The sequence below is a fragment of the Catharus ustulatus genome, chromosome 2, assembly GCF_009819885.2.
Source record: "Catharus ustulatus isolate bCatUst1 chromosome 2, bCatUst1.pri.v2, whole genome shotgun sequence".
NCBI classification, from domain to species: domain Eukaryota; kingdom Metazoa; phylum Chordata; class Aves; order Passeriformes; family Turdidae; genus Catharus; species Catharus ustulatus.
The window spans coordinates 32,039,448-32,062,605 of NC_046222.1; the positions used below are offsets into that span (position 1 = coordinate 32,039,448).

General features: G+C 44.4%; 1 protein-coding gene across 1 annotated transcript in view; it reads right to left on the reverse strand.

The window, feature by feature from the left end:
* Positions 1–23,158, reverse strand: part of GUCY2F (guanylate cyclase 2F, retinal) — a 40,818-nt gene that overhangs the window by 11,009 nt on the left and 6,651 nt on the right. The window contains exons 4-15 of the mRNA XM_033087044.1: positions 20,799–20,883; positions 16,762–16,858; positions 16,124–16,258; positions 15,165–15,245; positions 13,992–14,168; positions 12,935–13,091; positions 10,089–10,238; positions 8,088–8,236; positions 6,543–6,706; positions 6,048–6,240; positions 5,791–5,965; positions 733–831 (exon numbers count right to left, since the gene is read on the reverse strand). Of these exons, the coding sequence (XP_032942935.1) occupies positions 733–831; positions 5,791–5,965; positions 6,048–6,240; positions 6,543–6,706; positions 8,088–8,236; positions 10,089–10,238; positions 12,935–13,091; positions 13,992–14,168; positions 15,165–15,245; positions 16,124–16,258; positions 16,762–16,858; positions 20,799–20,883 (1,662 nt within the window). The remainder of the gene's footprint in view (positions 1–732; positions 832–5,790; positions 5,966–6,047; positions 6,241–6,542; positions 6,707–8,087; positions 8,237–10,088; positions 10,239–12,934; positions 13,092–13,991; positions 14,169–15,164; positions 15,246–16,123; positions 16,259–16,761; positions 16,859–20,798; positions 20,884–23,158) is intronic.

Consider the following 23,158-nt stretch of genomic DNA (forward strand, 5'->3'; position numbering starts at 1 on the left):
CATCTTCCCCAGATTGTTTTACAGTCATTGCTGGAACTCATTGAAATTTGTTATTGTTCTGTTTGTGTGAACAGGCCAGAAAATATTTCTAAAACATTTCCCCCTAAAATGGTTGTTTTTTGGGGTTATTTTTGATGAGTTTTTATTTCAGTTTTGTCAATCACATTGCCTTCCCCTTTGAAGGATGGAGTATGAGCTGATTAACTTTTTTTCCATAATACTAAGAAAAAACCCCCATCAGTTTGAATATGTAGAGGAGGATCACACAGCTATGAGCTACATTTCCTGAGAAACTAACCTACAATTTTCCTATTTATCTATATGCATTTCTATTAATGTATAATGATGTTCTTGTACCTGCAGTGCTCCTGCTGTCTTCCGTCTCAGTGGGACTTTCTATGACCATGGGTATGATGGAAGCAGTGCCCACATGTGCTTCAACCCTTGTTTTGTACTGGTCATGAAAGGTAAATGCATCATTTTACTGTGCAAGAACATCTCTGAATTGAGGGTTCTTAGCACTGACTGAAAGCAAGATCCAAATCATATTGGAGGAAAGTAGGGCAAGTTTCATGTTGATTTTGGTGGATGAGATTTGAGTCAGAGGACTGCAGCAGGAAGGCAGGGTCCTAAAGGATGACCTACAATAGCAAAACTGGTGCCCTCTCCTTCAGGCTGCTTTGAATCCTGGCATTTGACTTTCCCCTTTGTTTGACTGTCCCAAACACTCACGCAGGCCCGTGGACTCCATCCTGGACGCCGTGTTCACCGTGTCTCCAAAGAGGCAGTACCGTGGCATGGTCAGCCCCACCACGCCTGCCACGCAAGGCCCTGAAAGACATAGCAGCCATGTTACCTGAATCCACTGACAAACAAATCTCATCTTCTCCTCTGACACTCAAAAAACCTACTGGGAACACAGAAGAAGGTTTTCTAAAGATCTCATTGGTCTTGGTGCTTGCTGCAATCAGTCAAAAGTTAAGCGTTGCTCTGGGTTTCATGCTGGCGTTTCATGTTTGAGAAAGGCTGTGTGTGGTAGGCCCTCAGTTCTCGTCATCTGGGAGAAATTTGTTCAGAGATCATGCAAAGTCAAGGACTATCATAATCTCATTTGAAAAAGGTCTTTTTCCACGTGGAAAACTGAAGTTCAGATCCTGTGGCATGCCCTGTAACCCACTGAAACGGGATTAAAAATCAGCCTTGGGAATGCAGAGGTGCTGGCAGCACTCTGGACCACCCTGTGTCCCTTTCTTGGAAAAGAGGACACTGTTAGCTGGCCAGTCTAGTTAAGAACTGCTTTTTCCCTCTTTCTCATTCTTTACACAAGATCCATTCACTTCCTAAGTAGCTTCCAAAGAGTTGTTTCCAAGTTGTCAGGGAGAGGTATGTGTGTAGGATCCACATGAACATGCACAGACTGGGAGATAAAATGTGTGGAAGCCAAACAACACAGACAATTTTCATCTGGGGCATTTGGCTTAGTCAGTGTTTAGACTGCACTCTGAAAGAGGAGATGCTAAATTTCATTGCCTACAATAGAAAACATCGGGTCTGCAAAATAAGTGTAAGAATAAAAATAAAAAGCAAGATGATAAGGTGTGGGGTTTCCTGCAGACAAAAGGCAGGACTCTGTATTTTCCATCAGATGCATTTATGAGATATGCCTTTTCAGGTTTTGCCTGCCTTTTCAATGTCATGATCCTTCTGAGTTAAGATTTAGTATAACTGATATCTAGGAAATCTTTTCCCATGCAAGATTACAAGAGATGTGAACAGTTTACATCATCAACAGTATCTGAAATGATGCTACAGATACAAAATAAATATAATATAAAAAGGTTATAGGTTAAAATTTTTGGTTTAAAATAGTAATGCTATAAATAGTAGCAATTGTAACCTAATTTAGAAGTGATTAGTTACTTAGTTTAGTACAGTGGAATTGTATGCTGATTTTAGCCCTATTTTTAAAATTTGATACTTCATAGAATTTTCAGATCTATCTTAAGGACCTTAATGAAATTCTATAGCAAAAGCTATGGGGAATTTCATAAGAACCCCTCTTGCTGTAACCCCTAAAAAGTTGTTGCTACCCAAAGCTACCAGATTTTAAAATACTTCTTGAGGATGCAAAATCAGAAGTAAGACAGATATTAACTCCTACCTGATGAAGAATTGCTTATAAAAGATTTTTTTAAAAGAGAGAGGAAGAATGGTTCATACAGAAAATATTACACAGACTTGAGCAGCATGGATCAAATTGGATAAAACACAGCAGGCAGAGGCTGCTGGAGATCATGAAAACCTGAGTTAAGGGGGTTTCTTTTCGACTGTCAGTGTACCTGAGACACTGTTCCTCAGAATCTCTTACAAAGTAATTCTCACCCTTATCATTACTCTCTAATTTGTTTCAAGCTTTTCAGGAGAGGAACTATTTCCACTAGAGGAAGTATAATTCAGGTTTTCATCTATAGGCACTTCTATGCACAACTGTGAAGGCAATGCCAGTAGTCTCGGGCAAGGACTTTATAGTCTTTATTGTGTGCATGCTGATGCGACATATGCACAAAAAAGGTCTTGTTGGAGACTTCGTATTCACACTTCAGTAAGAGGTTTCCCTGAGGAAACACTACCTCACAAAACACTGCCTCTCTTCTTTTTGTGGTGAAAACATGACAGCAGCAGTCCGAAATCTTACTAAGGACCAAAGCTCCTGCTGTAATAGGTGTTGCAAGGACACAAAAAAGGTTGTTCCTGTTGAAAAAGCAGCCCTCACTGAGGAGGATTTGAGCTCCATGGTATTAATAACTCCAGGGTCATGGGGTTGATCCCTCCACAGGCTATTCCCTTGAGAGTTGGACTCCATGATCCTTGTGGGTCCCTCGCAACACAGAGTATGCTATGATTCTGTGATTCCATTTTAAGAAGCACAAATAAAAGCAGATGAGCTTCTATAATAGCCAGTGGAGACCAAGCCAATGAGGTCAACTGAGCTGTAAGAGCTCCTCCACTCCTGCACATGAACAGCTTTACAGGGTTCATTTACATGTCCTCAAAATGGGTTCAGGCTCCCTCAAAGCCCTGGAAACACCTCCATGTGGGTGTCTGAATTCAGGTTCCCTACCCAGTCAGTGCAATTACCCAGCCATTTCTGCAAAGCTCACAACATAGGAGTGGCCAGATATTTAGGGCGAGGTGTTATCTTTCTAGAATACTGCTTTAAGCCTGTCCCATTGCAGAAAGTTCTCAGCTCAAAACCAACCCTACCATATAAGCATTCCCAAAATTACACACTCTCTGTGTTGAAAGCATCTAAGACCTAATTTGCTCACTGCCTTCACCTTCTGTGTGTGTCCCTCCATTTCCAAACAGCTTCAGCAGAAGGCTAAGGAAAACTTCTAATGGCAAATCTCCCACAGTTACAAGTTTCAGAGGAAAGCAGACACCCTGTAATGAGGACATTATGGCCTAGTTGTTTAATTATACAGGTTCATAAGTTTGCTTTGAAGTGTCTCTTTGCCAGGGCTTGTGAAGATTGGTTAATGAGAGGTTCTGGCTAAGATTCTGCAAGGACCATCAGCAGTGCTGCAGAGTCTAAGAGTCAAGATCAAAGTGCAGGGCTGACTGCCAGAGACCCTGACTGATACACAAATCATCTTCAGCCTTCTGGAAAAGCTTATCTTCTCACCATTGATCTTGCTGGTTGTCCTGCTCCAGCCCAGGCAGGGATAGCAGGGAAACAGCTGAGTCAGCTGAGTTATCCTGGACTTGCAGTGAAGTCAAGAGAGGACAGCCAAGATTCCAGAATGTGTTTAAAGCGGGGGAGAAAATGCAGAACAAACACTGGTCGTCTTGTCCTCTTTGCCTTACCCATGCACTGCCACAAGTGGACCATGGGCATGGGCCATCAGAAGTTCCCAGAGGTGCAGCTTTCCCTTGGGGCTGAAAAGACATGGGTATATGCCTATGCCCAAAATGCATTTACTGCTTTTTCTGAGAGGGTATCATGAGCTCTTCTTGGCACCAGTTTCCAGACAGCAGCTGAAGTACATGACTAGAGGTCACACCCTTTCTCCATCCTTTCCAGTACAGTGAAAGTGTCAGCCAAGTTCTCCTCTCCCCCAAGAGCTTCCCCAAGGCCTTCCTGATGCTGATCATTCCCTCTTCATGCATCTTTTCTCAAGAGAAATAGGGTCTAGGGTTAATCAAACTCTGCTGTCAGCTCTGTGGCTCAGAGAGCTGGTTTGCTTTGGAACATGTGTTTGTGGCTGCTCCCATGACAGTATGACACTGCCAGATCTGTGCAAAACAAGATCTGCAGAGTCCTTCCCCCTCTTTCTCTCACACCCAAGACAACAGTTCATAGAAATTCTGCTTTCCAGACATCCAGTGTTCATAAAAACAAACAAAAAAAAAGTTACTACCTCCTGTAGACATCACCTAGGGATGTATTTTCACGGCCAACTGCAAATTCCTCTCTTTCTGCGTTGAAAATATGCTGCTGGTGCTCCAGAGATTCCTGCTCTGGGTAAGACAATCTGTAGCCATAATCTCATCTGATTTTTGACCGAGTATAAAACACACAGTGCTCCTGCAATCATTCCTTAATGCTTTGCACTCAGTTGAAGGGTCAACTAAGAATCACACACTTCAAAGAAAGCAGTAGGGAGATGTGTTCTAGAGATAGCTCCAAGAGAGGATCTTATAAGTTCTAGGATTCATAATATCTCTTTTAACTCTGCTAAAGTCACAGCTCTGTTCTTGGGTTATTCTGACTGAGATACTGCCTTTATTCTTCTTCTGTCTCCCAATATGTGCATCAGGGACCAGGATACTGACATCTGCAAAACACGTCCATACAAAAGCTGCAAAAGTGTGGATATTATCAGATAAGCTGAAGGATAAAACCCCATATAATACTGGGTCAGACTCCTGGGCATTCTTAGTCATTGTTTGGCTTCCCACAATGGGCAACACCTGGTACTTTAGAGGAAGAGGCAGGAAATCTGGTGACAAACAGCTGGGAAAAATCTATTAATGCTTGACTAAAATACGTATAAAATTATGAAGGTTCATATATCTTATACAAATACTGATTAATGACAATAGCAGTATTTTCCTACTTTAAAATACTTTCACCTGTATAATTGCAGTTCTACTGTTTTTGTTTCTGTTTTGTTTTGTTTACTTTGGAATTTAATTACGTTTTTTTTATATATATATATGAAAGGAACACCCTCCTTTCATTTTAAACAAGCAAGTTTTCTGTTGTTTGAATACATTATGACTTCTACATCAAAGATAATACTTTCTTCATAACATAACTTTTTCTTAAGACCTGTATCACATTTTTCTTTCAGTATATCCTACCTGTAACAAATATCTCCAACCTTTTTATTCTTTCACTTTATATGCCAGTGTTTCTGTGCTTTTCCATTTCAGAACAAAGTTGCAAAGACATCACTGGGTGTCTCGATATCCCACCTCTAAAGGTTGTACGGCACATTAAAGAGCTATCCATACACTGAAACCCTTGTGACTAACATGACAGATGTAGTTCCTGGATGGGACAGAATACAAAATCTCTCCTTAAAATGGTACTAAGCCACTTTCCTCCATGAACCCTCTCTGGGTTTTGTTTTTCCATTTTAACTCCCTTATTGATGTGGAAGATTTTAAAGTGTCTTGTAAGGGTGTTTTTTGGAGGGCAGGCATGAAGAAAGCATTTGGAGTTGGAAATGCAGTTGAGAAGGAGTTCTCTGATGTTCAGGTGCAGGCAGGTGCTGCTCCTACCTGTGTGCAGCCCGATCCGTATCCTGAGGGGAACGTCTGGCATGTGCCTCATTTTGAATGTTCCCACAGAGCTGAGGATGTCCAAGGACATGTTGGCTATTTCGGCTGCATGCTTGTTTCCATTCCGTTTGGGGAGCCCTGAAGCAACCATGTAGGCATCACCAATTGTCTCCACCTAGCAAATACCGTTGCATTGAGAAAAAAATATAGAAGTTGAAAAAGATGGAAAGGAAACACAGAAAAAAATTACTTCTCACCTTGTAAACATCATGGTTTCCAAGAACGGCATCAAACAGAGAGTAAAGGTCATTCAGGAGGTCAACTACTTCAATGGGCTCACTGAGGGCCGAAATGGATGTGAAGCCCACAATGTCATTGAAGTAGATGGTCACCTGGTCAAAATATTCCGGTTCCACCGTGCCACCAGTCTTGAGGGCTTCTGCCACAGAACTGAAAAAGCAACACAAAAAAGATGGCAGGGAACAAACCCTTTCCCAGTGCATGCCCAAGAGCTCAGACTCTTATTTTTCTGTGTTCAGATCTTCCACTAGATAGAACCAGCATTGATGTAACCAGCAGTGATTGGAGTTTCTTACTTTGATTTGAAGGTGCTTGTTAAAACTGATGGTCAGGTCTACAATGTTGCTCTCTTTTGGGGAAGAGTGTTGTTTAGACTAGCTATGGGTTTGTCTTGGCATGGTTTTGGTTTGGTTTCCTGGGGATTTTTTGCCACCTAAAGTACAATTACTTACGGTGGAAGCATTTGAGACAGCAGTTTTTCTGTCTTCTGTTTCTCAACCTCTAGCTCTTCAGTCCGCTTGCTGATTAAATCTTCCAGGTTGCTTGAGTACTGCTCAAGCATCCTGAGCATTGAGTCAATGATGTTGGTCTTTTTCCCTTTGTTGATGGTTTTGAACTGGAAAATCAAACTGGAGAGTTATTTGTTTGTCTCTTTACACCACTGTAGCATCCTGAGTTTGGAAAACAACAAAAAGCAAACATTTCTTTTGAAGTGTCAGTGCTAAATACTGGCTTTTTCAATGGCAAGAGTTAAAAGAGAAAGGAAAAGGTGAATTAGAAGGTGAATTTGCATCAGTTGGTGAGATTTAGATGGAACATAACCTTATAGTAGTTGTCAACATGTACATTGTTACGGAGTCTTGTCAGGTTGCAGGTTTGCAACCCCGTTTAACCCATAAACAATCTTTAGGGTAGCTTGCAAAACTTTGCATTCAGAGGCACAAAGTTCAGCGTACTAGCAATACTTACAATCTTTTTTCATGTAACTGGACTTAAATTCATCTTTGCACACTGACATACATGTGCAGTGCCACCTTCATTCCCAGTTCTTCATTGAGTTGGGCTTTCTCCTCCTGACCTGAAGTTGAGACACTAGAACTTTCAGATAATTTGTGGGTTTAGAGGCTACCTTAGACTCAACAGCAGAGTTATTCATAGCTTCATAGAACCAAAAGGTAAAAAATATGGATATTTGTTTACCTGGTTTGAAGGAATGCCTTAAAGTTGTGTCAGGGAAGGTTTAGATTGGATATTGAGAATTTTTTTCACAGAAAGGGTTTGTAATGCCTGTTTGGAACAGGCTGCTCAGGATAATGGTGGAGTCAGCATCCCTGGAAGTGCTCAAGAAATGTGTGGACTTGCACTTGAGGACATGGTTTAACAGTGCACATGGTGGTGATAGGGGGTTGATGATTGATGATCATACACATCTTTTCCAACATTAATGAGTCTATGATTCTATGACCTTATAAGAACACAGGAACTACATTGCTTGATCAGAAATGAGGGTCATTTTGCCAGTACCTGTCCATGAGATTGGCTAGTAACAGATATCTGGGAAAACTGTTTAAACAGGCCTCAGTACAGTCTTATTTCCCTGGGACATTCTCCAAGCTTCCACCAATCTGAAATTGAGAGACCTCCTATGCCAAATATTGTATCTTTGACTTTAACAGTCTTTGGTGAATTTTCCTTATAGTCACCATTTAAACACTTTAGAACATTAAAAAAATATAAATTGATCTGAAGGTGCATAATTTACAAATCTTTCATCTTCATGAGACCATCTCTGCAGGTACACTGCAAATGTGAAGATATGGAGCCCCTGTCCAGGCTGCTTCATTACCCCTAAGTCAGGACAAGTCTAGGGATCTGCAACTTCTTTATTCTTAAATAACTGAGTTAAAGCAAAAAAAAAAAAACAAACAACCCAACCACAAAACATCTCCCTGCCAAGAACAAACAAAGGGATTACACCAGCTTCTTTATTTACTGACCTTATGAAATACCTCCTCAAAGGTTGGACGTCGCTCAGGGGCTTCAGCCCAGCATTGCTTCATTACCTGGATGCATGTCAGGGGGGCTACATCAGGAGCTACGTTTGGGCGGCACAGGGGTGGGGGCTTCTTCACTTTCTTTATAATTTCTGTGGCAAAAAGAAGGATGGGAAGCACATTGTAGGATGGAAGGCCTTGAAAGGGGCAAAGGATATGGACCTTTTCATATGTCCCAGGCTTGCTCATTCAGCTGTCACTCTTAGTCCTCAGCATGAAGTGTCTGCACCAACTGAAGCTCAAGGTTTCTGCTTTTCTCTGTCAAGAGTCTCTTGAGGGATTTAAAGGAGATTCATCTGCCTTCTTGTCCCTGGAGAACCAGGTTATGAGTAATAAAGTGGCTGGATGGAGGAAGGATGTGTGACAGATGGAGTGTGAACCTGCAGGCTTGTATTTAATGAAATTGCCTCTGACTGTCTCCACTAGGACCTACAGTCTTCTAAGACAGCAGAGGTTTATGGCTGAGCCCAGACAGGAAGGATACCAGCCTCTGACACTTCATCAGAAACTGGGAACCAGGACGTAGGAGGCTGATGGGAGTGGAGACAGCAGAAAGTATGTTAAGGGGGAGAGGCTGACTTCAAAACAATGTCTGGGAAATTACTCCCTGTCTAGAGCTCCCTTCCTAGAAATGAGGCTCATAAGGAACTGGGCTTGGGTTTTCAAACCCTTAGAAGTCAGTCTTTTAAAACCCACCAAAGTTACTGTATTTGAAATCTTATTTTGCTCAGTGCAGAGCAGTCAAATGAAGTGAAAACCTCTTTCTCTGGCAGGAGTCCTGCTGTTGCTGTGAGTGCCTAAAGCTTTTCAGCACTGACAGCTTACTTTAAAGATCTTTGGCTTATCCCCCCACACTCTGCCAAATGAACTAATCAAAACATCTGGACCCAATATTTCCAGGGGCAGCGAAGGGGAAATGCCTTCCCCAGATTGTTTTTAAGTTCACACCACAAGTGAAAGCTCCTTAGGATTGAGTACAAATTCATCATTTTATCAGGTTAGAAAACAGGACTGAGCTGTGTTCGACATTTGCTGGAGGTTCTGCAGGGGGATGAGGTGGGGAAAACCTGCTAATTGCATCATAGTCTATATCATAGGTCTAGCTCTGATTTACAGAGAGCGATACATTATTGACATCATTGTCATTGCATTGCGACAGCAGCTCCAGGCACAGAAAGGTCAGGGCCCCATTTTTCCAGCTGAACTGGCAGACAATGAGTTTTCATACCCCACTTGATGATGGTCCAGCTTAAAATACGTAGAGAATGGGCTGTCACTGAAATTGGCTAATTTTAGGCTGTTGTCACTCCCTCCATTTAAGTGCTTGTGACCTGAACCTGACTGCAGTAAGTTTGTTCTTCCCATGGATGCACAACATGGTTGCATCATGAGCAGCTCCTAAAGAATTCACCTGTTTGCTGTTTCTGATATACATAAGCAAAATGATGCATCACTTCAACCTCTGTTGAAGAGAGAGTCTCTTTGAAAAGGAAAGGATTAAGTACAAATAGATGGACAGATGGACAAATTAGGATGCTGGCAAGGGGTCCAGCTCAAAAACTTCCATGATGCACAAAAAGGCTGATGAGTGGGAAGCAAAGGAATTTCTAAGCTATGGGGAACTCTGCCCTCAGTTTTCACCCCACACTGTGATGAAAAGTCTGAGTTTGGACAGGGAATTGGAGGTGCTGCAGAGGCCTGAAGCATCCTGGGGAGCACCCAGAACCCTGATCCCAGTGAAAGCAGGGATGAGACACGCACCAAGGTTCTGATGAGAACTACACATTTTGATGTTTATTATGAACATTTTCTTGAAAACAGACTTCTGCCACTGAGAAAGGTCATGAGATGAATACATTATTGCCTGATTAATAAGGGGACTTGGCCAGACTTTTATAAGTGCTTTGCATAAAGCCTTAAAAATATAATGTAGTAGTTGCCTACCTTCAGCTGAGAGTTCTGATGTGCAATAAGGTGGACCCCGAACAACCACTTCTTGTAGGATGATTGCAAAGCTGTAAATGTCCCCTTTGATTGTGCCTTTTCTGCACATTTCTGGGTCCCTCAGTAACTCAGGAGCTGTCCAGAGCAATTCTAAAAGAATTCCAGAGCATCACATTCCTTACACTTGAACTCAGACTATTGCAAAGTAAGTGCTTAAATGAATACCTTATTTCAGTCATTTGAGGAAAGTTTGGAAAATACTATATTATTTACTGAATCAAATACTTTACTTCCTGTGGTGTGTTAGAAATACTAAACTTCTGTGCTGACATAAACAAAGAATTTTCCAAGTTTTACTCTATGTTTTTTGTTTTTTTAACTGCCGTGCCAACAATTTGGATCATATAACACCAGCCATGAACTCCAACATAATAAGTCATCTCACCACTGCCAGAAGTTTTACCACTTCTTTTTGATTGAAAATGTTCCTGAGACAAAATGTTTGCACCAAAGCTTGAATTTCTTGTTACAGCTATTGCTCTTTTACAAAGCAACAATTAACAACATATTTTCTGGAGTTCTTTTTAGATGAAAATAGTTTCTGTAAAAGCAGTTTGTACAGTTTTTATAATACAATAGTTCAAGTGACAGTTGTATAACATATCCAGCCTCATCAAGAAATGAATCTTCAAACTGAGATATTGTTACCCTGGTAACTGTGCATTCTGAGTAACAGGGATACAGCAGATTTCTGTCACTGCAAATGTCTTTATCTTCTGTAAGAGAGGAGAAGAAAGTCTTTTGTCTGACAACTGCCCTGGCTGACATCAGAAAAGTATAGGCATCAAATCCCATGATAGAGGGATCAAACCACTATATACTACTTGAAACTAGATTTCAAGAATAAATTGGGATACCAGAGGAACCCCAAAGCAATGGCCGAGTGAAAGAAATCCTGTCAGTCTCCAAACATGGTCCCATGAGGGCTGTTCTTAAGTGGTGGGAATCTCATGTTGCAGCCTTTGGTGATTGGCATGTAGAGGACCTATTTCAAAGAGAACTACAGTAATTTCACGATTATAAGCCACACCATTTTGACTAAAATTTTGCTCCCAAACTGGAAGTGTGGCTTACATTCAGGAGCAGTTTATATATGAAAAAATTTTGGAAATTTCTCAACCCAGAAGTCCGAGCCAGCAGCAGCCTCGGGCAGTGGGGCAGTGGTGGCGCAGCGGCAGCACTGCCCAGCCCCAGGGGGCACGGCGGCAGCACTGGCCGGGCACGCCATTCTCCCTCCTCCCTTTGGCAGCAGCCAGGGACACCCCTCTCCCTCTTCCCGACAGCGGCAGCCAGAGATGCCCCTCTCCCTCCTCCCGGTGCCACCGGCCGGGTAAGCCCCTCTCCCTCCTCCTGGCGGCAGCAGTGAGTGGGGCTGGGGCCGCTCCCTGGTAGCCACCCCGAGCAGGGCTGAGCCAGTAAACCCCGTGATCCTGCGATTCTGTTGCTAATTGGCAACTTTGTGAAAGTTGCACACGGATCCTCACTGTGAACAAAAGTGCAGTTAACAATCCATTGCGGCTTATATATGGACAAAGACCTCAACGTTGCCGACACCTTGGAAGTGCGGCTTATACTCAGTGCGCCTTGTAATCATGAAATTACTGTACATAATTTTGTGTTCTAGATTACAGTAATTTCACGACCATAAGGCGCACTGGACTATAAGGCGCACCCCCCGGGAGTCGGCAAATTTCCCAACTTTGTAGATCATATAAGGCGCACCGGACTATAAGACGCACTTTTTTTTGCAGCGAGGAGCCACGCGGCGTGCAACAAAGTAACAAATTACTGGCAGGTGCTCAATTTGCAAACATTTTTCAAAGATCGGTGTAGCCTTTAAATGCAGCCCCAGGCGCCCTCCCCGTGCAGTGCGCCCTGGCACTCCTTCCCACCCCCGGCGACAGCTGGCACGGTTCACGGCTCCCAGCTCCCACCGCGCGGCCGTGCTGTGTCCCCGCTTCCCCCTGGCTGGCAGCGGCGCCGCTTGTCGCCACTTCCCCACGGCGGCATCCGGGCCACTTCTCCCTGCTTTCCCGCGGCAGCGGCTGTGCTGCTTCTCCCCACTTCCCTGCGGCTGCGCCGCTTGTCGCTGCTTCCCCACGGCCGGCGGCAACACTGCCGCTTCTCGCCGCTTTCCTGTGGTGGTGGCCGCGCCGCGTACCCCCGGCCAGCAGCCAAACCCCCAGTCAGCAGCCGCGCCGTGTCCCGGCATCCCCCCACCTGGTGGCTGCGGCTCCCGTGGTTCCCGACTCGGTTCGCAGCTCACACTTCCAGGTTTGCAAATGTCGCAACTTTGTACATTAGATAAGGCGCACCGGACTATAAGGTGCACTTCTGGGTTCAGACCAAAATTGTAGTCAAAAGGGTGCGCCTTATAGTCGTGAAATTACTGTACTTACTGTAACAAAAAAAGTGTCTTTGTATTTGGGCTAACATAAAATGGGTCTAAGGATGAGACCATTCTACTGATCACAGAAACGCAGTACTGATAAGATTTCAGGTGCTATTCAGTCCTTCCAGCTGCAACAAGCTGAAGTTCTGTCACTGCTTATAGTAAAATATATTTTCTTTACCATGTCACTCTGCTATTCGCTTCACTTTTAGAAAGTCTGAAAAAAAACTTTGATTACCCTTTCTTATAACAATGGATGGTATGGAAGAAACTAGATGTAGTGAGATTGAGGATGAAAATCCTGTTGTGGCCACTGGCCTGAAATTGTACTAGGACAAGCATATTTTAAATAAATGGACAAATATTAAAAAAAAAAAATCCTCATCACACCTACCTTCTGGGGATGGCTGAATATAGGGGCATTTCTGTGCCTCTAAGATCTCATTATAACCATAGTCAGTGATCTTCAGGACAAACCGGCCATCCACAACACAATTACGAGACTTGAGACGTCCGTGGGCAAAATCTCGGTGATGCAAATATCTGATCCCCTATGAAACACATAAAAAAAAAATTCAGGTTGATCCTTAAGAATTATCTTACCCATCAGCACTCAGAGACACCAAGCCAATTTGTCACCTCAGATGGCATCAAATGCAGCATCGACTCTATGCAAAATGTAGTAATGATTGAAATAATAAACTATGGGAGAAGTTTAGAAATGGATTAAGAACATGAAATAGGTTTGTCTGGACCCTATAGCAATATTGGAAAGGTCTGACAACTTTGGGAAGAGTCAGATGCCTCCCTCTGCAGCCCTATGCCCCACTGCACAGGGAAGTTCTGCTTTTAGGCAAGGATAAGAAAGTGGACACAGCGTTACCAAATAGTTAGGTCAAAGGAGGTCATGAAGAGCTGGATGCCCCTACCCATCTCCTTCAAGGAGGTTCAGAAGGCAGATCACAGACTGCAAGAATGGTTCTAGAATGGAATCCACTTGTCCCAGAGTAGTAGTTCACCATTAGGACATGAAAACATGGGACATGATTGGAAGTGTGAACGCTGCTAAAGGGACTGTATGTGCAGCCATCCTGTGGCAGGGGATGGATACTGTTTGGTTCTATGGTGGATGCATTTCTGATTTACAACAAAGAAGAGCCTTTGCAAATAATTAATTTGTCACAAAATTCTGTTGTTCTAGGTGATCAGTTGCAGCCTGATAGTTTTAGCCTCTTGTCCTGCTATGTGGTTGTAGTTCTACTGCCCCAAATGGTACTTCTCTCAGAGGACAACAAAATAAGTATGAGAGGTCTCCTTTAAAGACTGATACAATTACATCCAGATTTGTTTTCCCTGTGTTATTATAAAAAAACCCAGTGTTCCGATTGAAACATCTTGGTCATCACAAAAGTCCCATTTAGATCATGCCTCAGCAGGAGCAATGACTTTACTTTAATTAGATCCATCACAAGAGAGGACTTGAACATCCAGTCCAGCTTCATATCCTCGTTTCTCAGCAAGTCCTCCAGGCTGCCTCGTGAGCAGTACTCTGTCACTATGGCAAAGATGCCACAGTCAGAGAAAAAGCCCAGGAACAGATTCACATTTTCATGATGCAGATCTTTCATCTGAAACAAGACAGTGAATCACAGTGAGACCAGGTCAGCCGGACATCTGCTCGGTAGCTTCTTGGTATCACTAGATGCCCTTTTCACACTTGTACTCCCAAACAGCCTTCCACAGAAGGATAGGGATGCAAACAACCTCTCTGGTGCTTATTTTTGGCTACTCAACACCCTTTTCAAGCTTTGTTTTCCTTTGTCTATCCAATAAGACAAAAAAAACAGCAAGACAACAAAAGCAAACTAAACAGAAGTTTGTGTTTTGTTTAGACAAACTGGATTTAATCTTTCACTGGGCCAGAATGGCTTTGCTGGGGTAGATTCAGTTCAGCATGTGGATCTTGCTCTGAACTGGAAAGCAATACCATACCTAGAGTCCAAAGTCATCCATCATGGGTTTCTTTGGAGACATGCCCTAGTAAATTTATTGCTTTTACATGCATAAAAGTGTTACTGCTATGCTAGCAATAGCTGCCAACAACTAATGGCCTTGAATTTGAAAAACAAGCATTTTTCTTGTCTTTTGTAGCAGTAAAATTGAAGACCAAAATTAAGCATCTGAGAGGCATCTTAGGTGGAAACACAAAGCAAACTTCAGAGAAATGCACAACCATATCTGCGTCACATAGATGTGTGTCAACATATAATACGTGAAAATATCAGTGTGCCTCATACTGTGCAGGGATGAGTTTCCCAAACCCCTCTGCCTTTGCAGGCAAGGTCACTTGAAGGATTCATTGTACATTTAATACTGCACCAGCTTGGAAGTGGCAGGTCCAGGGTGGGGTTTTACAAGCTGCTGACTGACATACGGATCTATGGTAAATTTGTCAGATGCAGTTCTGCATGTTCTGCTCTACCACATTTCACCAGACAAGACTCATTGACAACCACAATGCACGATTTCATGGATAAACACAAAACAAGGACAACAAAAACACCCTGAATCCAAGAACAACCCCTGAGAAACCTTCCCTCCACGTCATCATCCCCTATTCCTACCTTCCTTAAGATGCTGGTGGAGCTTTGCCGCACGTTGTGAACTGCTCCCATCTCAAATTTTTTCAGCCACACCTGGTCTCCCTGTCCACAATCACAGAATCAGAGAACAGTTAAGGTTGAAAAAACCAGTGGTGGATCATAGTCCAACATCCCTGCTTAAGAAAGGTCATACTGGAGCACATTGCACAGGATTGTGTCCAGGCAGTTCTTGAATGTCTCCAGTGAGGGAAACTCCACATCCTCCCTGGACAATCTGTTTCAGTGCTTGGTGATCTGCACAGAGAGGTTGTTCCTCTTGTTCAGGTGGAAATTCCTGTGCATCAGTTTCTGCCTTCTGCCTCTTTTCCACTGAGAAATGCCTGGCTCTGTCCTCTTGACGCCCTCCCTTCAGATATTTATAGACATCAGTGAGGTGCTCTCTCAGTTGTCTCTTGTTGAAGCTGAACAACCTCAACTCCCTCCATCTTTCCTCTTAAGAGAGAAGCTTCAGTCCCCTAATCCCAATACAGGTGGGTGACTGACAGAGTGACTGCTTAAGCTCCATACATTCCTATTGTCAAAAAAACGAATTTGAGCTTCCATTTGTGTATTTGGATCCTGTCTTGAAAGAAAGTTCCTTATTAGCAATGTCACCAAATGAAGACTGGCTTGTAAGAAAGGTTCTTCATGGTGCCACCACCTTAGGTAGGGACTTCTCTGACAGGACCAGACTGGCAATTTTACATATGTATGTTGACTATTTCCATCCCACATGACTCCAAGTGTCAGGGTGAGGGTTGGAGCAGAGTCACCTTAAACACTTCTAAGTCCATCCTTGGGTGTAACTTATTTTCATACTTAGGGTTTGTTCAAACTGTCTCCATCCTGGGACCCACAGCACTGCAGCCAAATACTTTTCCCCCCGGAGCAGTGCAGTGAACAGTAGCAGTGAGAGAAGGCCACAGGAGGTCCCTACCTACCTCATACAAAGCCACATTGGAGGTTTCATGGGTAGCAACTGCGCTTTTCAAGGAAGCAGAGCGGGTTATGGATTTCAGGCTTCTGCTCTTGACTGCTATGCTGTTTGCATCAGTCAGACTGTCCAAGGTCAGCCTCTGGAAGGCAAGAAAAGCAGGTGCTAGGCAGCTACAACCTTTGGGTGTAAACTTTCACTCCAGCTCTGCCTTACAGCAGGGATTTCAGGGTAAGGAAATCATGGGATCATCCCCCAGCAGATCACCAGCTCTGAGTATCAGCCAGAATGGACCAGGAACGGTTCCAAATATATTTGTATGCAGACACTTTGTTTCAGAGGGAAAGATGGTTTTACTTTTGGACATGGCCTATGGTGCACCATCCAGCCTCAAGAACAAGGAATAAGCCTTGGCAGCTAGAAGAAACACAAACCAGGTTACTATTTTATATCATTATGAAAGCCCTGCCATCTATTCTGAGACTCAAAAGCACTCAGCATATGGGAAATGTTCTAATATGCAGGGGAAAATGACATGAAGAAGTGAAATGACCTTTCAGAAGCTCCATGAGTATGAAAATACCACACAGCAAATTTGTTTCTCGAGTGTTCCACCAGATTCCTTTCATGAGTAGAAGGACTCACCTTTCTATGTAGTTCTGGGTTGATGAAGACGAGGTCATCCAAGGTCAGTATTATCTTATTTGGACCTCTGAAAAGCTGGTTGTTCAAGATGCTCTGCCTGCAAGAGTTGGAGAGTCATGGTTATCAATTTTAGGTGGTGTACTGGCTCTGACCAAGGTAAAGTTCACATCCCTTACATGCTGTGCTTTGCATTGATAGCTGGATAGGTCTGGTTGATAACGGAGCAGTATTTTGCCTACTGGCAAGCAGCAGTGTCTTCCTGATGTCCCTTCCCCTCTCCAAAGGGGATGGCAGTGGGCAAGATCCTGGGAGGGAACACAACCAGGCCAGCTGACCCAAATCAGCCAAAGGGATATTCCATAGCATATGACATCAGCTCAGATATATAAGGTAAGGCAGAAAGGAGAAAGGGGGGGGCGTTTGTGAGTTTTCAATGCTTGCCTTCCAGAGGAACTGTTATGCATGCTGAAGCCTGGCTTCCCAGGAAGTGTCCCAGTATTGCTGCTGATGGGAAGTAGAGACTGACCTTTTTTTCCTCTTTTAGCTCTTGCGTGCACAGATCTCTGCTTATTTCTTTCTTTTTGCTGTAATAAAACTGACTAGCCTTATCTCTGCTGGTCACTCTCCCTCTTATTCTCTCCCCTGTCCCAGGGGGAAAGGGAGTGATAGAACAACTGAGTGGGCACCTGGCAGCCAGCCAGGGTCAACCCACTACAGGTAGGCAGCCAGTCTACATCTCCTCTGAATCCCCCACATCTGGGGAATTCCCTGCACTATTAAACCCTGCCTGCAGTACTGCATCCAGCTCTGGGGCCCGTGACTTACAAAGGTCGTGGACCTGTTGGAACAGGTCCAGAGATGGCTATGAAGATGACCAGGGGGCTGGAGCACCTCTGCTATGGAGACAGGATGAGAGGTCTGGGGCTGTTCAGCCTGGAGAAGAGAAGGTTTGGGGACTCCTTAGAGCACCTTCCAGTGCCTAATGAGAGGAGCTACAAGAGAGCTGGACAGATCCATGGAGTGACAGGACAAGGGGGAATGGCTTCCAGCTGAAAGAGTGCAGGTTTAGATTAGATATTAGGAAGCAATTATTTTCTGTGAAGGTGCTGAGGCACTGGAACAGGTTACCCAGAGAAGCTGTGCCAGCCCTACTCATGGAAGTGTTCAAATCCTGGTTTAATGGGACTCTGAGCAGCCTGGTGTACTTGAAGGTGTCCTTGCCCATGGCAGAGTGGCTAGAAAACCAGATGATCTTTAAAGTTTAAAATTGTGTGGGAGTGAGGATGGGCGTTGGTGAAAGCAGTGGACAAATCACAATGCCCTAGCCTGGATGCAAATCCCAAGTCATGAATTAGCCATTTCAACATGGATAGCAACAAAAACTATCATCTCAAAGGGTCTTATCACAAACAGACAACTGGATTTAAGCTGCTTACAAATATCAATTGGATGTGTATGTAAGGCATATTTTATTTTGTTTGCTTTTATTTGTCATATCCCAAATCATTCTCCATTAGGAGACAAAAACAAGTTTTATTAGTCCAGCTGGTCTGGTCATGAGCAAACCACATTTAGGCACACCAGCCTCTCTGAGGGACTGAAGCTGAACTGTAGATAATTTATAAGAGCTGCCTGGACCCAAGTTACTATCTAAACATGCTGTCTGAGTGTCTATATTGTAGCATAGTGCCTTATGAAGCACAGAGCAAGACCCTTGTAGTGGTCACAGGTTTATAGAGAGAGAAAAGGTACACGGGATGAGCAGCACAGCACACGTGACATCACACCTCATCATTTTGATCCCATTGTTTCAATGGACATCAGGGTCTAACCCTGGGCACAGAGCAGAAGTTACCTATTAGACAGTCAAAAACTCCTCAGCCAGGAGCAGAAAAAGGAAGGTAAAACTCCCCCGTTGCCCTCAGTGTCACATCTTTTGCTTAAGGATCTTTGTTAACATTACAGCAGATGGCTGATCTGCAGTTTCCTGAGTGTTTCCTGGATGAGGATGACTTTTACTAATGCCATTGTAGAAGGACACCACCACATAAAACAGCCATAAATCACAATTCACTTTTCCACTCCACATACCACTTTGGACATTTTAGAAGAGAACAGACAGCTTCTTGAAGAAGAGAGGAAGCCTTGACCACATAACCACAGGCTTTACTCAGGATGACATTTTATAGTATTTCTCTAAAGACACTGTCTCAAGCCACCCAACTCATCCTCATTTAAAAAATCATCTCTTATGTACCTTTCACAAGTCCATTTGAAAAACCTTGCTTGATAAATCACATCCTCTCCCTAAGCAGGGAGGAAATCATCCCTCTGCCAAAAGTTAAGCAGAGTGGAGTGATTCATTTAAGGTCATGCAAAAGATCCCTGACAGAGCTATGACCAGAACTTCCACATTTCAACTCAGAACATGCTGTGGTTTAAATTTAGTTCCAGCCATGCCCCTTCCTGATATAAATCATTGTCTGAGTCATGCTGGATTTTTCTTCCCTTGCAGATGGTCATACAGCTTTTCTCATGACCAAGCCTTCCCAAGCACAGCTTGGTGCTTGTAGAAGAGCTTACAAATATAGTAGGCAGAAAGATTTCTTTTATTTACTTAATTGTAGAGGCTGGTGGCCAGGGAACAGAGCAGGGCTTCAAAGTGTAGGTGGATGGAGACAACTTCATCAGTGTCTGCAGCTCTATCAGAAGCAGATGTGTGCTGAAAGTGGGGGAGCTGTTTGGGGTGCTGCTTGCTGGGTGGTCTTATATCTGGGTTTGGAGGGATGATTCAAGAATGGAGGCAAAACATGTCTGGGAATTATTTGAGAGGCAAAGCTGGAGGGAACAATCTAGGAACTCTGCTCTGCTGAACTCATTGCTACTCAGTAAATATGCCTTCTAATTTCAGTCTATTTTCACTGTTTGGTCATGAGGACATTAATAATTAGAGACCAATTACTCCAGGGTCTATAGTGACCTTGCCGAGAGCAATCCGTAGCTCCTGGACCAACCAATCCATTCTGGCACATTTCTATCTCGGATATAGAGCTGGGACACAAAAGTGACATGCAATTATGGGAAATTATTCCTTCCCCAGAAGACTACTGCCTGTGCTCCAAAGATCTCATGCCCAGACCAATACATATATAGTGGGAATGACCAGGGAACTGAACGCCAGTTCAAAACAGAGAGTGAACCAACTTGATAATAAAGATGTATCTAAATACTTGCTCCAAATTCTCTCCAGAGGAATTTTCTTTCTATTTAGTACATGGAAAAAATAGAGGGTCAGCCTCACATGTTTCATAGGAAACATGGTTATATTAAGAACAAAAATCCAGGTAAGAATGATCTGACGTAAGAAAATACTTGGTTTTAACCATTGTGTTCTCATAACAGATTCCTGTCTTTGGTTTGTATGTCATCCTTTGCACTTCCAAAGTGATAACCACCTTCCTAATGCTTCAGAAACCTCCAGCAACAGAATTCTGGAGCAGGGGAAGGGTGTGAGTATCCTTCACCTCAGGAGGAAGGAGCAGCAGAGGCTGTGTGGGATGAACTGACTGCAGACCCCATTTCCTGGCCCTGTTGCCACTGGTGAGGAGGACGTAGAGAATTTGGGACTATGATAAGCCTGGGAAGAAGGGAGAGATGGGAAGAAGGTGTTTTTAGGATTTTATTTCTGATTATCTTACTCTGATTTGATTGGCAATAAATTTAATTTCCCCACATCAAGTCTATTTTGGCTGTTGTGGTAATTGGTGAATTATCTCTTCCTGCCCCCATCCTGACCCATGAGCCTTTTGCTGTGTCTTCTCTCCCCTCTCCAGCTGAGGAAGGGAGAGATAGAATGTCTTTGGTGGATGCCTGGCAGGCTGCCAGGGCCAACAAACCACAAATGTGAAGAGATACTTGGCTGGAGAGCCAAGAGCAAAATCAGACCTTCTGTGTGTGCATAGTCTAAACTGCTAAAGCACAAGCCTCACACAGAAGCTAAAAGTGGCACCAACTCAAATACACGTTGCAATTCTCACCTGATGAGGGAAGCCAGGCCCACAGCACACAGCACTAGGACAAACAACAGCATTACTCCCAGCAAAATGACTGCAGGCTCAATCCCTGTGCAAAGGTGGGAAAAGAATCAGTGAATTTGAAAATCATTTTGATTTAGGCTCTAATATTAAAAATATCAGTATCAGGCCTTTGGATTACAAAGTCAAATATTCAGCCAAGAGAATGTTGGAAGACAATTTTAATGCAGTGTTCATTTATGAATACACAAATACTTACTAACTTGGCATACATAAGACTTCAACTATGCTAATTATCTATTTCCATGTACTATTTTTTCCTAAACGAGACTAAGAGCCCTGGATCAGTGGAAAAATAGATTTTTTTCAAGTACAGTAATTTCACGAATACAAGCCGCAGCAATTTGACAAAAATTTTGGTGGAAACCCGGAAGTGCGGCTAATAGTCGGGTGCGGCTAATATATTAATAATTTTCTGACATTTACAACCCCAGACGTGCCAGCCAGAGTGCCGAGCCAAGCACCGGCCAGTAAAAGCCGGCATTTCGCAATTGTTACAGTGTTACCGTGTCGCCCTGGCTCCCTGCAGGCAGCACGGGGGGCAGGGAGAGAGGCGGGAGAGCTCTCTTTCCTCCTCTGCTGCAGCCCAGGGGAGGATGGGGGGGGGGGGCGCCGCCATTGCCGCGGCCCGGGGAGGACGCGGGGGGGCCGCGTCGCCATTGCCGCGGCCCGGGGAGCCGACGGGGGGGGGCGCCGCCATTGCCGCGGCTCGGGGAGCCGACGGGGGGGGGGCGCCGCCATTGCCGCGGCTCCGGGAGCTGACGGGAGCCCTGCGCAGCCATTGCCGCGGCTCGGGGGGGGGCGGGAAGCGCGCGCCGCCATTGCCGCGGCTCGGGGAGGAGGCGGGGTGCTTTGTCCGCGCCCGCCGCCGGCGCCACGGGCGCGGGAAAGCTCCGTCCCCGCCCGCCGCCGCTGCCGTAGGAGCGGGGGAAGCTCCGTCCCTGCCTGCCACCGCGGGGCAGCGCCGACCCGGGGTGACCAAGCCCAGTGGCAGCGGCGGCCGGCCCCGAGCCCAGTGGCAGCGGCAGGTGGCCCCGAGCGGCAGCACCGGGCTGGGCCACCTGGCCCCATCAGCGGCCCCTAGCGGGCCGAGCCTGCACAGCCTTAGCTCAGGCAGTAAACCCCGCCCTCCCGCGGTTCTGTTACTAATTGCACGCGGGTCCTCACTGCGAACGACAGAGCGGCTTATATTCGTGTGCGGCTTATCTATGGACAAAAACCGAAATATTTGCCAACACCCAGAGATGCGGCTTATACTCAGTGCGGCTTGTATTCGTGAATTTACTGTAAATAAATAGTCTCACAGGGAAGTATTAAGTTTTAGAAAAAGCCTCTGCAAAGTTCATAACTTTTTAACATTTGGCCCTTTTCTCTTGTGGAAGTGAAATGCTGAAAAATCTTTATCATGTGGTACCATACCAATGGCCAGGGTGAGCCACTGGCCCATCTGGGCTCTTTCATTCTCTGCTGCAGATTTCTATTGTTGAAAAGAGAAGAGGAGAAGCAGCAGAAGGTTGATGTTCTCCTCAACACATCCATCAACAGAAATTACTGGAGACAAAGCTTTGATGATGAGTGTGTTTACTAGAGAGCTAAGAGAAGCTGACATGACAGTATAAGCTAAGTTCCAGTGGGAACTGCTTGCTGTGTCTGTCTCTTCTGTTTTCTATTTTTTCTATTTTATTTTGTTTGTATCCAGAGATCAAAAAACACAAACAAACACTGATTGAAAAAAGGTTCACAACTCTATGTTACACTGGCATCTATCTGCAAGCACTGAGACCTAGAGCTTCCTAGTCAAAGCTGAAGGCATTTTTGAAAATTGGTATTTGTTTCAGGAAAAAAACAGAGCATTTTAGCTGAAATTTCACTGCTTCAGTCTAGGGCTCCAGGCCCAGATTGTCCTCACACATAGACAGGAAGAGGTTGTCTATGAAAGCTGTGGATGCCCCCCCCGGCAGTGTTCAAAATCAGGCTTCATGGGACTTTAAGCAACCTGGTCTGGTGTGGGATTGGAATAGATGGCCTTGAAAGGTCCCTCCCAACCCACTGCTCAACTAACCAGAAGTGAAAGTAAGCTAATTATGAGCTTATGCAAAGGAGCAAACTTACAGCATGCTTGAGGGAACTTGTGGGATTGAGTTAAAGTGATTAGGGGATGCCTTAAGGGAACTTGGGAGTACATGAAACTTCTTACAGGCTCCTTAGCAGAAAGGGTAAACATGGGTAAAGGGAGAGATAGAGTGGGTCAGGAATGCTCAAGCATGTGAGAGGCTGAGCATGCTGGTCACACGCAACCACAT